General features: G+C 41.7%; 1 protein-coding gene across 3 annotated transcripts in view; it reads right to left on the reverse strand.

Moving 5' to 3' along the window:
* LOC133539607 (ceramide synthase 2-like) overlaps positions 1-16,950 on the reverse strand; it is a 74,471-nt gene extending 57,521 nt beyond the window's left edge. For all 3 annotated transcript variants that reach the window (XR_009803446.1, XR_009803445.1, XM_061881648.1), the window contains exons 1-2: positions 16,508-16,950; positions 690-864 (exon numbers count right to left, since the gene is read on the reverse strand). Coding sequence is in view for 1 of the 3 variants with exons in the window: in XM_061881648.1 (XP_061737632.1) it covers positions 690-862 (173 nt within the window). In the remaining 2 variants the exon portion in view is untranslated. The remainder of the gene's footprint in view (positions 1-689; positions 865-16,507) is intronic.

Raw genomic sequence — 16,950 nt, forward strand, 5'->3', positions numbered from 1 at the left:
CCCTCCGGTACCGTGAATGTCATTTAAGTGACGTCTTGGTGAAGATTGATGATCACTCATTTTTAGGTCTATTTTTTTTAAAAGCCTGGCTGGAGATCGACTGACACACCCCCCGCGGTCGACTGGTAGCTCGCGATCGACGTAATGGGCACCCCTGGTTTAACATATGTTTAAACATATGTTTTGGGACGGCATGGCGCAGTGGAAGAGTGGCCGTGTGCAACCCGAGGGTCCCTGGTTCAATCCCCACCTAGTACCAACCTCGTCACGCCCGTTGTGTCCTGAGCAAGACACTTCACCCTTGCTCCTGATGGGTGCTGGTTAGCGCCTTGCATGGCAGCTCCTTCCATCAGTGTGTGAATGTGTGTGTGAATGGGTAAATGTGGAAGTAGTGTCAAAACGCTTTGGGTACCTTGAAGGTAGAAAAGCGCTATACAAGTACAACCCATTTATCATTTAACGTACCCTAAGATTTTTTGTTAATATAAAGCAAATAATTAAATTTTTTGTGGTTCCCTTTATTTAGAAAAGTACCGAAAAGTATGGAAATAATTTTAGTACCGGTGCCAAAATATTGGTATAGTTACAACACTTTTAGGATTTAGGAGGTTGACAGAATAATGAAAATAATATATTTTGGACAGACAATAAAAGGTAACAGTGTAAATTGAGGAAGGAAACCAACTGACCTTTCAAAGATCTGACGCACGATCAGAAATACAAGAGCAATGGGCAGGGCCACCCACAGGTCCTCCGCTTTGGCGTACACTCGTCCTTCCCGATCCTCCAGGTCGGCCCAACCCAGGCCTTTCGGAAACCACAGCCGCTCCTGCCAGAACCACTGGCTCAGCTCGGACAGCATCCCTACACGCAGGACACACATGAACGCCAAGAGTTAGTTAACAATTACACGACGGCGGCCGTGTTTCCTTGATGGCGGAGTGACCTGCTGAGACCCACGAGGGACAGCGTGACTCAAACTTTACATTCATACTTTCCAGCGCGGACATGAGCGCTCCACATTGAGGGCGTGGCGGGAGCAAAAAAAAAAAAAAAAAGGGGGGGAGCAGCATCTGAGGGATCATTACTCATCGTATGTGCACGGCAATGTGGGCGCACCCTCCGGACTCAAGACTCAAATTGTACATCTGCTCCCACAAACTGCATCTGTGGGTCTGAGGACTGCTTACATTAGTGAGGGGGTCCCTCTTTGGGCCAGAGACCCTCCCTTGACTGCATCCCAAATATGCAGCAGACGTTCCTTCATACTTACAAATCCTGTTTCCATATGTGTTGGGAAATTGTGTTAGATGTAAATATAAACGGAATGTGCAAATCCTTTTCAACCCATATTCAATTGAATGCACTACAAAGACAAGATATTTGATGTTCAAACTCATAAACTTTACTTTATTTTTGCAAATAATAATTAACTTAGAATTTCATGGCTGCAACACGTGCCAAAGTAGTTGGGAAAAGGCATGTTCACCACTGTGTTACATCACCTTTTCTTTTAACAACACTCAATAAACGTTTGGGAACTGAGGAAACTAATTGTTGAAGCTTTTAGAATACAAATCCAGTTTCCATATGAGTTGGGAATCAATCAATCAATCAATCAATGTTTATTTATATAGCCCCAAATCACAAATGTCTCAAAGGACTGCACAAATCATTACGACTACAACATCCTCGGAAGAACCCACAAAAGGGCAAGGAAAACTCACACCCAGTGGGCAGGGAGAATTCACATCCAGTGGGACGCCAGTGACAATGCTGACTATGAGAAACCTTGGAGAGGACCTCAGATGTGGGCAACCCCCCCCCTCTAGGGGACCGAAAGCAATGGATGTCGAGCGGGTCTTAACATGATACTGTGAAAGTTCAATCCATTGTGTTAAATGTAAATATAAACGGAATACAATGATTTGCAAATCCTTTTCAACCCATATACAATTGAATGCACTACAAAGACAAGATATTTGATGTTCAAACTCATAAACTTTACTTTATTTTTGCAAATAATAATTAACTTAGAATTTCATGGCTGCAACACGTGCCAAAGTAGTTGGGAAAGGGCATGTTCACCACTGTGTTACATCATCTTTTCTTTTAACAACACTCAATAAACGTTTGGGAACTGAGGAAACTAATTGAAGCTTTTAATATACAAATCCAGTTTCCATATGAGTTGGGAAATTGTGTTAAATGTAAATATAAACGGAATACAATGATTTGCAAATCCTTTTCAACCCATATTCACTTGAATGCACTACAAAGACAAGATATTTAAAGTTTAAACTCATAAACTTTATTTTATTTTTGCAAATAATAATTAACTTAGAATTTCATGGCTGCAACACGTGCCAAAGTAGATGGGAAAGGGCATGTTCACCACTGTGTTACATCACCTTTTCTTTTAACAACACTCAAACGTTTGGGAACTGAGGTAACTAATTGTTGAAGCTTTTAATGTACAAATCCAGTTTCCATATGAGTTGGGAAATTGTGTTAAATGTAAATATAAACGGAATACAATGATTTGCAAATCCTTTACAACCCATATTCAATTGAATGCACTACAAAGACAAAATATTTGATGTTCAAACTCATAAACTTTACTTTATTTTTGCAAATAATAATTAATTTAGAATTTCATGGCTGCAACACGTGCCAAAGTAGTTTACCTTATCCCAATAAACATCTGTTCGGTATTTTAACACAAAAGTGTTTGATTTTAATGCTTCGCAATCAAACACTTTTGTGTTAAAATACTGAACAGATGTTTACCTTATCCCAATAAACATCTGTTCGGTATTTTAACATAAAAGTGTTTGATTGTGAGGCATTAAAAGCCGCAAAATGCAACAGTTCCATCAGACCCACAAACGCTGGCTGAGTATCAACAATATGAACGTTGCACGGAAAATGTATCTGCCAGTTTCTGCATCCCAAACAGATTCTTCTTTTGTGTTTCTGCACCTGCGTTTCTCACACAAGGTTGCAACACTGTTTGCCAACACCGTCTGCTCTCCTTTTCTCGCACATTTACTGTATAGTACCGCGAAACTAATGAATAATTTTCGGTACTCTACCGCCTCTGAAAAGTACCAAAAGTACGCCATTGGTGGATCTACACCTAACATCCACTCTACTGATACCAAATACAGTAGCGTATCTAGTCGATACTACTATGATAAGAATCGAACACTTTAATGTTAAAATACCGAACAGATGTTGATTGGGATAACGTAAACATCTGTTCAGTATTTTAACACAAAAGTGTTTGATTGCGAGGCATTAAAAGCCGCAAAATGCCACAGTTCCATCAGACCCACAAACGCTGGCTGAGTATCAACAATATGAACGTTGCACGGAAAATGTATCTGCCAGTTTCTGCATCCCAAAGGGATTCTTCTTTTGTGTTTCTGCACCTGCGTTTCTCACACAAGGTTGCAACACTGTTTGTCAACACCGTCTGCTCTCATTTTCTCGCACATTTACTGTATAGTACCGCGATACTAATGAATAATTTTCGGTACTCTACCGCCTCTGAAAAGTACGCCATTGGTGGATCTACACCTAACATCCACTCTACTGATACCAAGTACAGTAGCGTATCTAGTCGATACTACTATGATCACAATCGAACACTTTTATGTTAGAATACCGAACAGATGTTGATTGGGATAAGGTAAACATCTGTTCAGTATTTTAACACAAAAGTGTTTGATTGCGAGGCATTAAAAGCCCCAAAATGCAACAGTTCCATCAGACCCACAAACGCTGGCTGAGTATCAACAATATGAACGTTGCACGGAAAATGTATCTGCCAGTTTCTGCATCCCAAAGGGATTCTTCTTTTGTGTTTCTGCACCTGCGTTTCTCACACAAGGTTGCAACACTCTCAACACCGTCTGCTCTCATTTTCTCGCACATTTACTGTATAGTACCGTGATACTAATGAATAATTTTCGGTACTCTACCGCCTCTGAAAAGTACCAAAAGTACGCCATTGGTGGATCTACACCTAACATCCACTCTACTGATACCAAGTACAGTAGCGTATCTAGTCGATACTACTATGATCACAATCAAACACTTTTATGTTAAAATACCGAACAGATGTTGATTGGCATAAGGTAAACATCTGTTCAGTATTTTAACACAAAAGTGTTTGATTGCGAGGCATTAAAAGCCCCAAAATGCCACAGTTCCATCAGACCCACAAACGCTGGCTGAGTATCAACAATATGAACGTTGCACGGAAAATGTATCTGCCAGTTTCTGCATCCCAAAGGGATTCTTCTTTTGTGTTTCTGCACCTGCGTTTCTCACACAAGGTTACAACACTGTTTGTCAACACCGTCTGCTCTCATTTTCTCGCACATTTACTGTATAGTACCGCGAAACTAATGAATAATTTTCGGTACTCTACCGCCTCTGAAAAGTACCAAAAGTACGCCATTGGTGGATCTACACCTAACATCCACTCTACTGATACCAAGTACAGTAGCGTATCTAGTCGATACTACTATGATCACAATCAAACACTTTTATGTTAAAATACCGAACAGATGTTGATTGGGATAAGGTAAACATCTGTTCAGTATTTTAACACAAAAGTGTTTGATTGTGAGGCATTAAAAGCCGCAAAATGCAACAGTTCCATCAGACCCACAAACGCTGGCTGAGTAACAACAATACGAACATAGACTTCAAACTAGTTTGTGATTTGTCCCGATGAATTTTTACACCCCGAGTAGTCACGTTTTAATTAAAAGAGCTCAATTCTGCACCATATCTCCGTGGAGACTCAACAAGGACCCTTACGAGTCTTCCATCCGTGTCCGTGAAACACTGCATGCTACTGTGCAGCCCGCCTGCTATTTTTTCACTCCATGTCATGTTAGTCATGCTACCCCCGCGGCCCCAGCACAGGTGCTCGACGAAATGGGTGACATAGTTTTCCCACTTCTTTTGCCAACTTCTCAGCCGCACAATGCTTCCTCCACTGCGCCGGCACGCTGCTTGTGCAATGTCTGACACCGCTAAAAAAAAGTGCAGTCTCACCAAAAACAGATAAGTAAATTAGTTTCTACGCACAAAAACAGGAAGGGTCCAAAGTGTAGGGGAACAACAACGCAGGCTTACTTTCCCGTGTTATAACCAAAATTTTAAAAATCCTCCATTGCCGCTGCGCTTTTGCAGTATTGGCAGGGAATTTCCGAAAGAAGGGGACAACATTTTAGGTTTAAGTGCTGACATCATCAGCTTTTTTAAGCGCTTTTTTTTTCTCCCCCACTCAGAGCACATTCCATTGGTGCGCCGGATCATATGACCGCACTCTGACCATTTCAAAGGTCCAATCAAAAAGGGGATGTCTATACGGCAGGGGAGGGCGACAGGAAGTCGTCTTTCTTTCTCTTCTTCCTCGATACAGACTTTAATTCTAAGGACTCTTGAAAATACCAGAATGTAGTTTTGCATCGGGCAGCCTCTCGGGTGGCAGATTAATTTAGACGGACCAAGCTGGGACTTGGTACCGAGTCCAGGAATATGTGCAGTCTGTAAACATATGAAGGAAGTGCTCCATAAATACAACTTTTAATTCATGGGGAACATGTTTGCATGAGTACATGACTGTCAAGACATGTGAGTCATCGAAATTCCATGTATCCTTTGGTGAAGATGAATCATTCTATCACAACTTTCCAAAGTGGGAGGGCATCTACAACCGGGGAGTCCAAAGACGAAAATTTGGCTCGCGAGACGGCATGAGTTCAACAAGGGTGTTAACATATTATATTTAAATATCTGGTGGTTTTTAGGTGCTTATATGTGAGTGACTTAGGCCACTGACCATGGAGTGTGCTTTCTGGGGGCTACATACACAGCATTTACTTGTATGACCCATTCCAAACAACCTTCCCTAGTCATGGCGCAGGGGGAAAAATAATTCAACCATCACAAAACATCAATAAATATGGTCACACATAACAGCCTGCTTACTGAATTATATGTAGGTGCTTATATGTGAGTGACTTAGGCCACTGACCATGGAGTGTGCTTTCTGGGGGCTACATACACAGCATTTACTTGTATGACCCATTCCAAACAACCTTCCCTAGTCATGGCGCAGGGGGAAAAAAAATTCAACCATCACAAAACATCAATAAATATGGTCACACATAACAGCCTGCTTACTGAATTATATGTAGGTGCTTATATGTGAGTGACTTAGGCCACTGACCATGGAGTGTGCTTTCTGGGGGCTACATACACAGCATTCCCTTGTATGACCCAATCCAAACAACCTTCCCTAGTCATGACGCAGGAAAAAAAAAAATTCAACTAGCACAAAACATCAATAAACATAGTCAAACATAACAGCCTGCTCACTGAATTGTGCGTAGGTGCTTATATGTGAGTGACTCAGGCCACTATGGAGTGTGCTTTCTATGCTACATACACAGCATTGACTTGTATGACCCAATCCAAACAACCTTCCCTAGTCATGGCGCAGGGGAAAAAAAATTCAACCAGCACAAAACATCAATAAACATAGTCAAACATAACAGCCTGCTCACTGAATTATGTGTAGGTGCTTATATGTGAGTGACTAAGGCCACTGACCATGGATTGTGCTTTCTAGGGGCTACATAGACAGCAATTCACTTGTATGACCCAATCCAAACAACCTTCCCTAGTCATCGTGCAGGGGGAAAAAAATTCAACCAGCACAAAACATCAATAAACATGGTCACACATAACAGCCTGCTCACTGAATTATGTGTAGGTGCTTATATGTGAGTGACTTAGGCCACTGACCATGGAGTGTGCTTTCTAGGGGCTACATAAACAGCAATTTACTTGTATGACCCAATCCAAACAACCTTGCATAGTCATGGCGCAGGAAGAAAAAAATTTCAGCCAGCACAAAAAATCAAACATGGTCACACATAACAGCCTGCTCACTGAATTATGTGTAGGTACTTATATGTGAGCGACTCAGGCCACTATGGAGTGTGCTTTCTATGCTACATACACAGCATTGACTTGTATGACCCAATTCAAACAACCTTCCCTAGTCATGGTGCAGGAAAAAAAAAAATTCAACTAGCACAAAAACCAATAAACATAGTCAAACATAACAGCCTGCTCACTGAATTATGTGTAGGTGTTATATGTGAGTGACTTAGGCCACTATGGAGTGTGCTTTCTATGCTACATACACAGCATTAACTTCTATGACCCAATTCAAACAACCTTCCCTAGTCATGGTGCAGGAAAAAAAATAAATTCAACCAGCACCAAAAAATCAATAAACATGGTCACACATAACAGCCTGCTCACTGAATTGTGTGGATTTAGAAAAAACATCCAACCACCATAAGAAATTTTAAATTGCACCCATTTAATTTCAATGCAAGGCAAGATGGGGAAAATGCAAAAAAAATAAACTCTCTCCACATTTATCCATGTTTGGTGTATTTTAGCTGCTTGATTTTTCCAATTGGTTACAAAACTTAAAGAAAGCCATCACAAAGGTAATCCCTACTTTGCATGCAGTCAGCCAAATGTCAGCCCAACGCGGTCCCGCAATCAAAAAGTTTGGACCGCCCTGATCTACAAGCTTCTTCAGGACAAGAGGTACAGGATCCTGTTAGGTCAGGGGTCAGTCACCCGGCATATAAGGCTCTTCCGCCTCCTTGTTGAGGCTTCCTGAGATTTTTTTTAAACCCCAGAGTGAGAAAAGTTCTATAATTTCCGGCTGTCTGTGAGGCCGAGAACGTCCTGAGGCGCAGGGAAGGCACGTAAAAGGCTGTGTTACGTTTTTTAGCTCTGTACTATTTTTCTTTAGTGCGGGGGTAGGCAACCCGCGGCTCTACAGCCGCATGCAGCTCTTTGGCGCCGCTCTAGTGGGTGCCTGGAGAATTTTTAAAAAATGGATGAAAATGGAAAAAGATGGAGGGAAATATGTATATTTGGTTTTAATATGGTTTCTGAAGGAGGAAAAACATGACAGAAAACTTGCTAATGGTTAGAAATCCACTGTTTATATTAAACATGTTTCCCTGATGAGAGTATTTGGCGAGCGCCATTTTGTCCTACTAATTTTTGCAGGCTTTTAACTCACCATAGTTTGTTTGCATACAACTTTCTCGGCGCTGTCACAGAAAGACATGTTTTATGCCACTCCTTCTTTGTATCAGCTTGTCAACCAAACGTTTTATGCTGTGCGTGAATTAGGCCTGGGCAATATATCTAATATACTCAATATATCGCAGGTTTGTCTATGTGCGATGTAGAAAATTACTATTTTGTGAGTATTCGAGTATACGTTCCCACACAGTTGCTTTTAGCTGCGGGTATTACGCTACAGGCTTTTCTCACTCTTTCTTGTCTCTCCTTACAGAGACTTAAGACAAGAACACCTTTTTACATACGTCACATACTGTCATGCGTGCAACGTAATACACCCTCGCGTAGCAGAGAGGGAGTGGAATGGGTAAAGTTAGCAGTTGCAGGTGGTGCAAGCAGAGTGGTGCGAGTGGTAATACGAGAGAGAGAGAGAAGGTGCGAATCTGGTAACAAATGGAGGAAGAATTCATTCACAAAAAAAAGCACAATCTTCAAGCGGGAAGATGTTGAACAGACAACCGTAATGTATCAAGTGTGCGGCAAAAGCGTTGCTACAAAAAGTAGCGGCACTACTAATTTGTAGCGTCATATGAAAAGTCACCCGCTAGAGAATGAAGAATGCTTGAATTTCTTCATGTCAACATCTCCGGCCGGTGCCACACCAACAAAAAGCCAAAGCAACCGGCAGAACGGGTATAACAAAGTGTGGCATTCTGCATATTGGGGATAAATACTATTATTGATAAATCATAAAAGTTAACACTTTATCTTAGATTACTTCTTCAACCTGGATTACATTACTGATTGTGACTTTAAGCAGTGTGAAACCGGAAGTAAGCCGTTTAATTGACGTAGCGGCCCAGTTTAAATGACGTGACAGGCCAATTTTAATGATGTTGCGGGCTTTTTTAAATTATTTGGCGGGCCAAACTACAAGACGTGGCGGACCACCTTAATCGATGTGTCGACCCAATGATCGACACCGGGCCACTCTAAATGTTGTGGCGGCACTCTTAAAATTATGTAGCGGCCTACTCAAATGACATCGAGGCCCAATTTAAATGACGTGATAGACCACTTAATGACTTTGCGGGCCAAATGAAAAGATGTGGCGGGCCATTCTGAATGATGTCGCGGCTCACTTTAAATGGCGTAGCGACACATTTCAAATGGCAGGACAGTTCAGATAATTTGGCGGGCCACATCAAATTATGTGGCAACCCAACTTATATAATGTGGCGGGCAATACTAAATGATAGGGGTGTAACGGTAAGTGTATTTGTATTGAACCGTTTCTGTTCGGTACGGGGGTGTACCGAACGATTTTCTAAGCTAAAGTCTTAACAAGCTGCTTTGCATCTTCTGCCTCTGTCTCAGTACCCAGCATTGTCCCACCTACACAACCATCTGATTGGTTACATACAAAGCGATAACAGCCAATCAGCAGTGCGTATTCAGAGCGGTAACAGCCAATCAACAGTGCGTATTCAGAGCGCATGGAGTCAATGCTTCAGCGTCGAGCAGATAAGAGTTTAGCAGCTGAGCATAAGGCAGCGTACTCTCCCCCAAATTATAATAAACGCCTCCCAACTACTAGTAACATCACTATGAGCCCGTTGACATTCTAGAAACTTAAACTGCAGCTCAGCTCGCTCGCAGTCCTGGCTTGAGGTGAAGGCTAATTAGCTTTTAGCCTAACGTCAGCTCATTTTGCTGTGTGTGTGTGTGTGCGTGTGCGTGTGTGTGTGTGTGTGTGGGGGGGGCAGCAAAGCCCTGTCTGTCTGTTATTTCACTTGAACTCCATGGTGTTCAGGGATGAATAGTCTCTCCTATTGTTATTGTACTATTTTTTCAGCAATAGTTACATTAAGCATTAGTAATGGAGCAGCCTAGTTTGAATGGCAGGGTACCTACTATCACAGGGGTAGGGAACCTCTGGCTCTAGAACCAGATGCAGCTCTTTTGATGACTGCATCTGGCTCGCAGATAAATCTTAGCTGACATTGCTTAACACGATAAGTAATGAATAATTCCGCTGGTAATCACGGTGTTAAAAATGAAGTTCAAATTATAAAACATTCTCATGCATCCAACCATCTGTTTATCGCACCTGTTCAAGATGTTTCATTAATTGTAAGAGGTATAATATTTATTATTGGTTAACTTTAGAATAAGAATGTTATTAAAAAGAACAAGAGACTTATTATACTCTAAAAATGTTGGTCATACTTAAAAATGCACGCATTTAGTTGTATTCAGTGTTAAAAAATATTATATGGCTCTCACGGAAATACATTTTGAAATATTTGGCTTTCATGGCTCTCCAAGTCAAAAAAGTTCCCGACCCCTGTACTATCACATGTTGATACAAATATAACATTTACATAATAAAAGTCAACTACAGGCTTCCCAAATGCTGTAATAAATTAAGCATGATGAGTTGACTTGAAACTGTTTAATGTTGCACTTTTTATATGTAGAAGAAAAGTTTTGTCATTTTATTTAATCAAAGCAACAACTTGAGGCAGTTTAATGTGGTTTAACGTGGGCAGAATTATTATAATGTTCCCAATGTTAAAAAGTTAAAACCATTGTTTACAAATTTGGTAAATAAATAACCAAAAAAATGTATATTTAGTTTTTTTCTTACTGTACCGAAAATGAACCGAACTGTGACCTCTAAAACGAGGTACGTACCGAACCGAAATTTTTGTGTACCGTTACACCCCTACTAAATGACGTGGCGGCCCACTTTAAATGATGCGGCGGGCAAACTTAAATTATTATGGCTAGCCACCTTAAATGACGTGGTGAACTGCCAAGTGACTTGGTGAGCGACATTAGATGATGTTACCTGCCAAATTATATGATTTGGCTGGCCGCTTTAAATGACGTGTGGGCCCAATTTGAATGACGTGGCAGGCCACCCGAAATGACTTTGCCGCTTAATTTAAATGAAGTGGCAGGCAATTTTAAATAACTTGGCAGCCCGATTTATACAATGATGCGGCCCGATTTATATAATGTAGCGGGCCATCCTAAATGATGTGGTGGTTCACTTTAAATGATGTGACAGTCCATTTTAAATGACGTGGCGGGCCAACTTAAATGACGTGGCGGTCAACGCCAAATGACGTGGGGCGACATTAGATGATGTTGCCAGTCAAGTTAAATGATGTGGCAGCTCTTTTTAAATGATGTGGCGGCTCACTTTAAAAGATGTGGCAGGCCACATCAAATGAGGTGGTGAACTACCTACAATTAAGTGGCGTGCTACAATAAATGACATTTTAGACCACTTAAAATGATGTGGCTGGCCAGTTTTAAAAGATACGGCAGGCCACTTTAATAAGGTGGGGGCGACATTAAATGAGGTGGTGAACTACCTAAAATGAAGTGGCACGCTACAAAAAATAACGTAGCCAACTCAAAGCATATGGCGGACTACTTAAAATGATGTGGCTAGCCAATTTAAAAGATATGACGGTCCAATTCAAATTAAGTTGGGGGTGACATTAAATGATGTGGTGAACTACCTAAAATGAAGTGGCACGCTACAATAAATGATGTGGCGGACCACTTAAAATTATGTGACTGGCCAATTTAAATGATATGGCGGGCCACATCAAATGATTTGTGGGGCGACATTAAGTGAGGTGGTGAACTACCTAAAATGAAGTGGCACACTACAATAAATGATGTGGCGGAAAACTTGAAATGAGGTGGCTGGCCAATTTAAATGATATGGCCGGCCACGTCAAATGAGGTGGGTGGGGGGCGACATTAAATGAGTTGGTGAACTACCTAAAATGAAATGGCGCGGCACAATAAAAGACGTCCATCCATTGTCTACAGCTTGTCCCTTCGGGGTCGCGAAGGGTGCTGGAGCCTATCTCAGCTGCATTCGAATGGAAGGCAATGTACACCCTGGACAAGTCGCCACCTTATCACATGGCCCACTTGAAATCTAGTGGTTGGCCAAGGTAAATAATGTGGCGGGCAAAATCAAATGAGGTCAGGGGGCGACATTAAATGATGTGGTGAACTACCTAAAATGAAGTACCACCCATCCATTTTCTACCCCGTATTCCCTTTGGGGTCGCTGGTGCCTAACTCAGCTACAATCGGGCGGATGGCGGTGCACACCCTGGACAAGTCGCCACATCATCGCAGCCTACAATGAAGTGCACTATAAAATGACATGGTTGGCCACCTCAAATGAAATGGCAGACCACTTTAAATTATGTGGCTGGCCAATTTAAATGATATGGCGGGCCACCTCAAATGATATGGCTGGCCACTTTAAATGAAGTGGTGGGCCAGATCTGGACCCCCCCCCTCCCATGTCTTGAATTTGACATCCGTGCTCCTGATTGTCCACAGATGTGAATGTGAGCAGCCTGAATGCTTGTTTGTATACATGTGTCCTAAGTGGACAGGCACTTCACTATTAAAGCCAAGTGGGATAGGCTCCAGCTCGCCCATCGAAGGCATAGAAAAAGGATGCATTGGATAGACAATCCATTGTTATTAAAGCTTCAAAACTAAACAGACAGGCAGCAGTTATTCATTATTCAGCCGATCGATTCGTATAAATAACTCTGCAAATGGACTGCCAATACATGCACAAATGCATATTTTATGAGCTGCCTATAGAAAACATAGTGTTTAATACATGATGTGTTATTATTTAATGCTCATAAGTACACTCAATAAGTACACTCAATGTTATCAGGTGTGCAGGACAAGATTAGTGCTGATAAGAAAAAAAACTCAAATCTGTTTATGAAGTAATTAAAGGCCTACTGAAAGCCACTACTAGCGACCACGCAGTCTGATAGTTTATATATCAATGATGAAATATTAACATTGCAACACATGCCAATACGGCCGCTTTAGTTTACTAAATTACAATTTTAAATTTCCCGCTGAGTTTCTTGTTGAAAACGTCGCGGAATGATGACGTGTGTTTGTGGCGTTATTGTTTGGAGGGGACATATTAGCCCAGCACCACTTACGGCTAAAAGTCTCTTTTCATCGCATAATTACACAGTATTTTGGACATCGGTGTTGCTGAATCTTTTGCAATTTGTTCAATTAATAACGGAGACGTCAAAGAAGAATGCTGTTGATGGAAAGCGGTGGATTGCAGCTGCCTTTAGCAACCGAGACACAGCCGGTGTTTCTTTGTTGTGAAGCTTTAACACAGAGCGGTCAAGCGAACATGTTTCTCTACGTCAACCAGCAAGTTTTTGGATGGGAAAATTGTGATATTAAGTCGGCTCTTACCGGAGACTTGAGCGGATTATGCGACCTCCTGCAGCTGTCAAAAAGGCAGCTGTGATCTTGGCTCCTCCAGTGGCTTCTCTCAGAGACACTGGCGTTCACCACAGCCCTTCGACTTTCAGGTATGCCTTTATAATCTTATTAAAACACTATTAACACAATAAGCAGATAAGGGATTTTCCAAAATTATCCTAGTAAATGTGTCTAATAACATCTGAATCGCTCACACTGCCGTCGCCTGGAGCCGTCGTCTTTTCTTTTTTTAAGTGCTTCATTCTAACTTTCCTCATCCACAAATCTTTCATCCTCGCTCAAATTAATGGGGAAATTGTCGCTTTCTCTGTCCGTATCGCTCTTGCTGCTGGTGGCTATGATTATAAAAAAATTTCATTTTGGTGCATCCCTAAAATTAACTTAAACAGCATTTAGGCTCCTACACAGATAAAGGATTTTCCAGAATTATCCTAGTAAATGTGTCTAATAACATCTGAATCGCTCCCACTGCTGTCGCCTTCTCTCTTTTTTTTCTTCTAGTGCTTCACTCTAACTTTCCTCATCCACGAATCTTTCATCCTCGCTCAAATTAATGGGGAAATCGCCGCTCTCTCGGTCCGTATCGCTCTTGCTGCTGGTGGCTATGATTATAAAAAAATTAATTTTGGTGCATCCCTAAAATTAACTTAAACAGCATTTAGGCTCCTACACAGATAAATGATTTTCCGGAATTATCCTAGTAAATGTGTCTAATAACATCTGAATCGCTCCCACTGCTGTCGCCTTCTTTCTTTTTTTTTCTTCTAGTGCTTCACTCTAACTTTCCTCATCCACGAATCTTTCATCCTCGCTCAAATTAATGGGGAAATCGCCGCTCTCTCGGTCCGTATCGCTCTTGCTGCTGGTGGCTATGATTATAAAAAAAATCATTTCGGTGCATCCCTAAAATTAACTTAAACAGCATTTAGGCTCCTACACAGATAAAGGATTTTCCAGAATTATCCTAGTAAATGTGTCTAATAACATCTGAATCGCTCCCACTGCTGTCGCCTTCTTTCTTTTTTCTTCTTCTAGTGCTACACTCTAACTTTCCTCATCCACGAATCTTTCATCCTCGCTCAAATTAGTGGGGAAATCGCCGCTCTCTCGGTCCGTATCGCTCTTGCTGCTGGTGGCTATGATTATAAAAAAAAATCATTTCGGTGCATCCCTAAAATTAACTTAAACAGCATTTAGGCTCCTACACAGATAAAGGATTTTCCAGAATTATCCTAGTAAATGTGTCTAATAACATCTGAATTGCTCCCACTGCTGTCGCCTTCTTTCTTTTTTTTCTTCTAGTGCTTCACTCTAACTTTCCTCATCCACGAATCTTTCATCCTCGCTCAAATTAATGGGGAAATCACCGCTCTCTCGGTCCGTATCGCTCTTGCTGCTGGTGGCTATGATTATAAAAAATTTTCATTTTGGTGCATCCCTAAAATTAACTTAAACAGCATTTAGGCTCCTACACGGATAAAGGATTTTCCAGAATTATCCTAGTAAATGTGTCTAATAACATCTGAATCGCTCCCACTGCTGTCGCCTTCTTTCTTTTTTCTTCTTCTAGTGCTACACTCTAACTTTCCTCATCCACGAATCTTTCATCCTCGCTCAAATTAGTGGGGAAATCGCCGCTCTCTCGGTCCGTATCGCTCTTGCTGCTGGTGGTTATGATTATAAAAAAAATCATTTCGTTGCATCCATAAAATTAACTTAAACAGCATTTAGGCTCCTACACAGATAAAGGAATTTCCAGAATTATCCTAATAAATGTGTCTAATAACATCTGAATCGCTCCCACTGCTGTCGCTTTCTTTCTTTTTTTTTCTTCTAGTGCTTCACTCTAACTTTCCTCATCCACGAATCTTTCATCCTCGCTCAAATTAATGGGGTAATCGCTGCTCTCTCGGTCCGTATTGCTCTTGCTGCTGGTGGCTATGATTATAAAAAAATTTCATTTCGGTGCATCCCTAAAATTAACTTAAACAGCATTTAGGCTCCTACACAGATAAATGATTTTCCGGAATTATCCTAGTAAATGTGTCTAATAACATCTGAATCGCTCCCACTGCTGTCGCCTTCTTTCTTTTTTTTTCTTCTAGTGCTTCACTCTAACTTTCCTCATCCACGAATCTTTCATCCTCGCTCAAATTAGTGGGGAAATCGCCGCTCTCTCGGTCCGTATCGCTCTTGCTGCTGGTGGCTATGATTATAAACAATGTGACATGTGAGGAGCCCTACAACCAGTGACATCACGCGCACATCGTCTGCTACTTCCGGTACAGGCAAGGCTTTTTTATTAGCGAGCAAAAGTTGAAAACATTGTCGTGGATGTTCTCTACTAAATCCTTTCAGCAAAAATATGGCAATATCGCGAAATGATCAAGTATGACACATAGAATGGACCTGCTATCCCCGTTTAAACAAAAACTCATTTCAGAAGGCCTTTAATACATGACGTGTTATTTATTGCTCCTAAGTACACTCAATAAGTACACTCAATGTTATCAGGTGTGCAGAAAAAGATTAGTGCCGATAAGAAAAAAAACCTCAAATCTGTTTACCAAGTAATTAAATATAGATAGCTAGCTTGCTGCTTTATGAGCTACACTGTCCTGGACACCATAATAAACCACACCCGCGTGTAGAGAGCGCTTTAGAGGGCAGAACACGCGAGTAAAGAGGAATTGAAGATTTAATTGAAAGAGTATTTCGACATTGTTGTTGACACATGAAGACTTCAGCTATGACGACAAACACGCTAGCTAACTTTCACAAACAGCATGCTAACAACGACCTTTACGCGAAAACACGACAACACGCCGAAAGTGCGTGGAAAACATAACAAATGTGACAATTGGACATTTTTAGTCACATATTTTTGGTCGTCGTTTAAGGAAAAAAAAAAAAAAAAAGAGCCCGTTAGTTTTCAAGCTAGTAATGTGCCGCGTGGTGACGTCATCACCCTTCTGTCTGCTTATTGACCTCAAAAACACCAAAATTGAGTTCAATTAGGGAGAAAAAAAAAAGAAGGACTTACTTGTTGTTTTGCGTGTTCCGTCTTTTACGCCTGGAAATGGCGTCGGGAAATGATGAAGAGCAGATGTGGGGAAAGCTAATAACGGTGCCGCGGGGTGAAGGCTAACCAGGCGGCTTTCTCGTGTCCAAGCAGCGGCCACTCGGTCACATTTTCACCCGCAACTTGAACGCTCCTCGCCTCGCAAATTCATCCAAACTGCAGATTATGATGCGGGGTCCCGGAGACGGGGATGGGGATGCTGCAATGCGACTGCCCGGTAAGTAGAATTCCCTCCACCTGAACCGGCGCTCTGTCCCGCTGAGTGAGTCCCGGGAGTCGGAGGGTCTGCAGCCGGCCAGAGGGAGCCGAAGGCCGGGTAGGCGGGCTGGAAGTGGCGGGGGGAAAAAAGAAAGAAGTGCAGGCGGGGCGGGCGTGAAGCAGGCCGGGGGCGGAGTGAAGAAGGA

This window comes from Nerophis ophidion, linkage group LG21 (genome assembly GCF_033978795.1).
Source record: "Nerophis ophidion isolate RoL-2023_Sa linkage group LG21, RoL_Noph_v1.0, whole genome shotgun sequence".
Taxonomy (NCBI): Eukaryota; Metazoa; Chordata; class Actinopteri; order Syngnathiformes; family Syngnathidae; genus Nerophis; species Nerophis ophidion.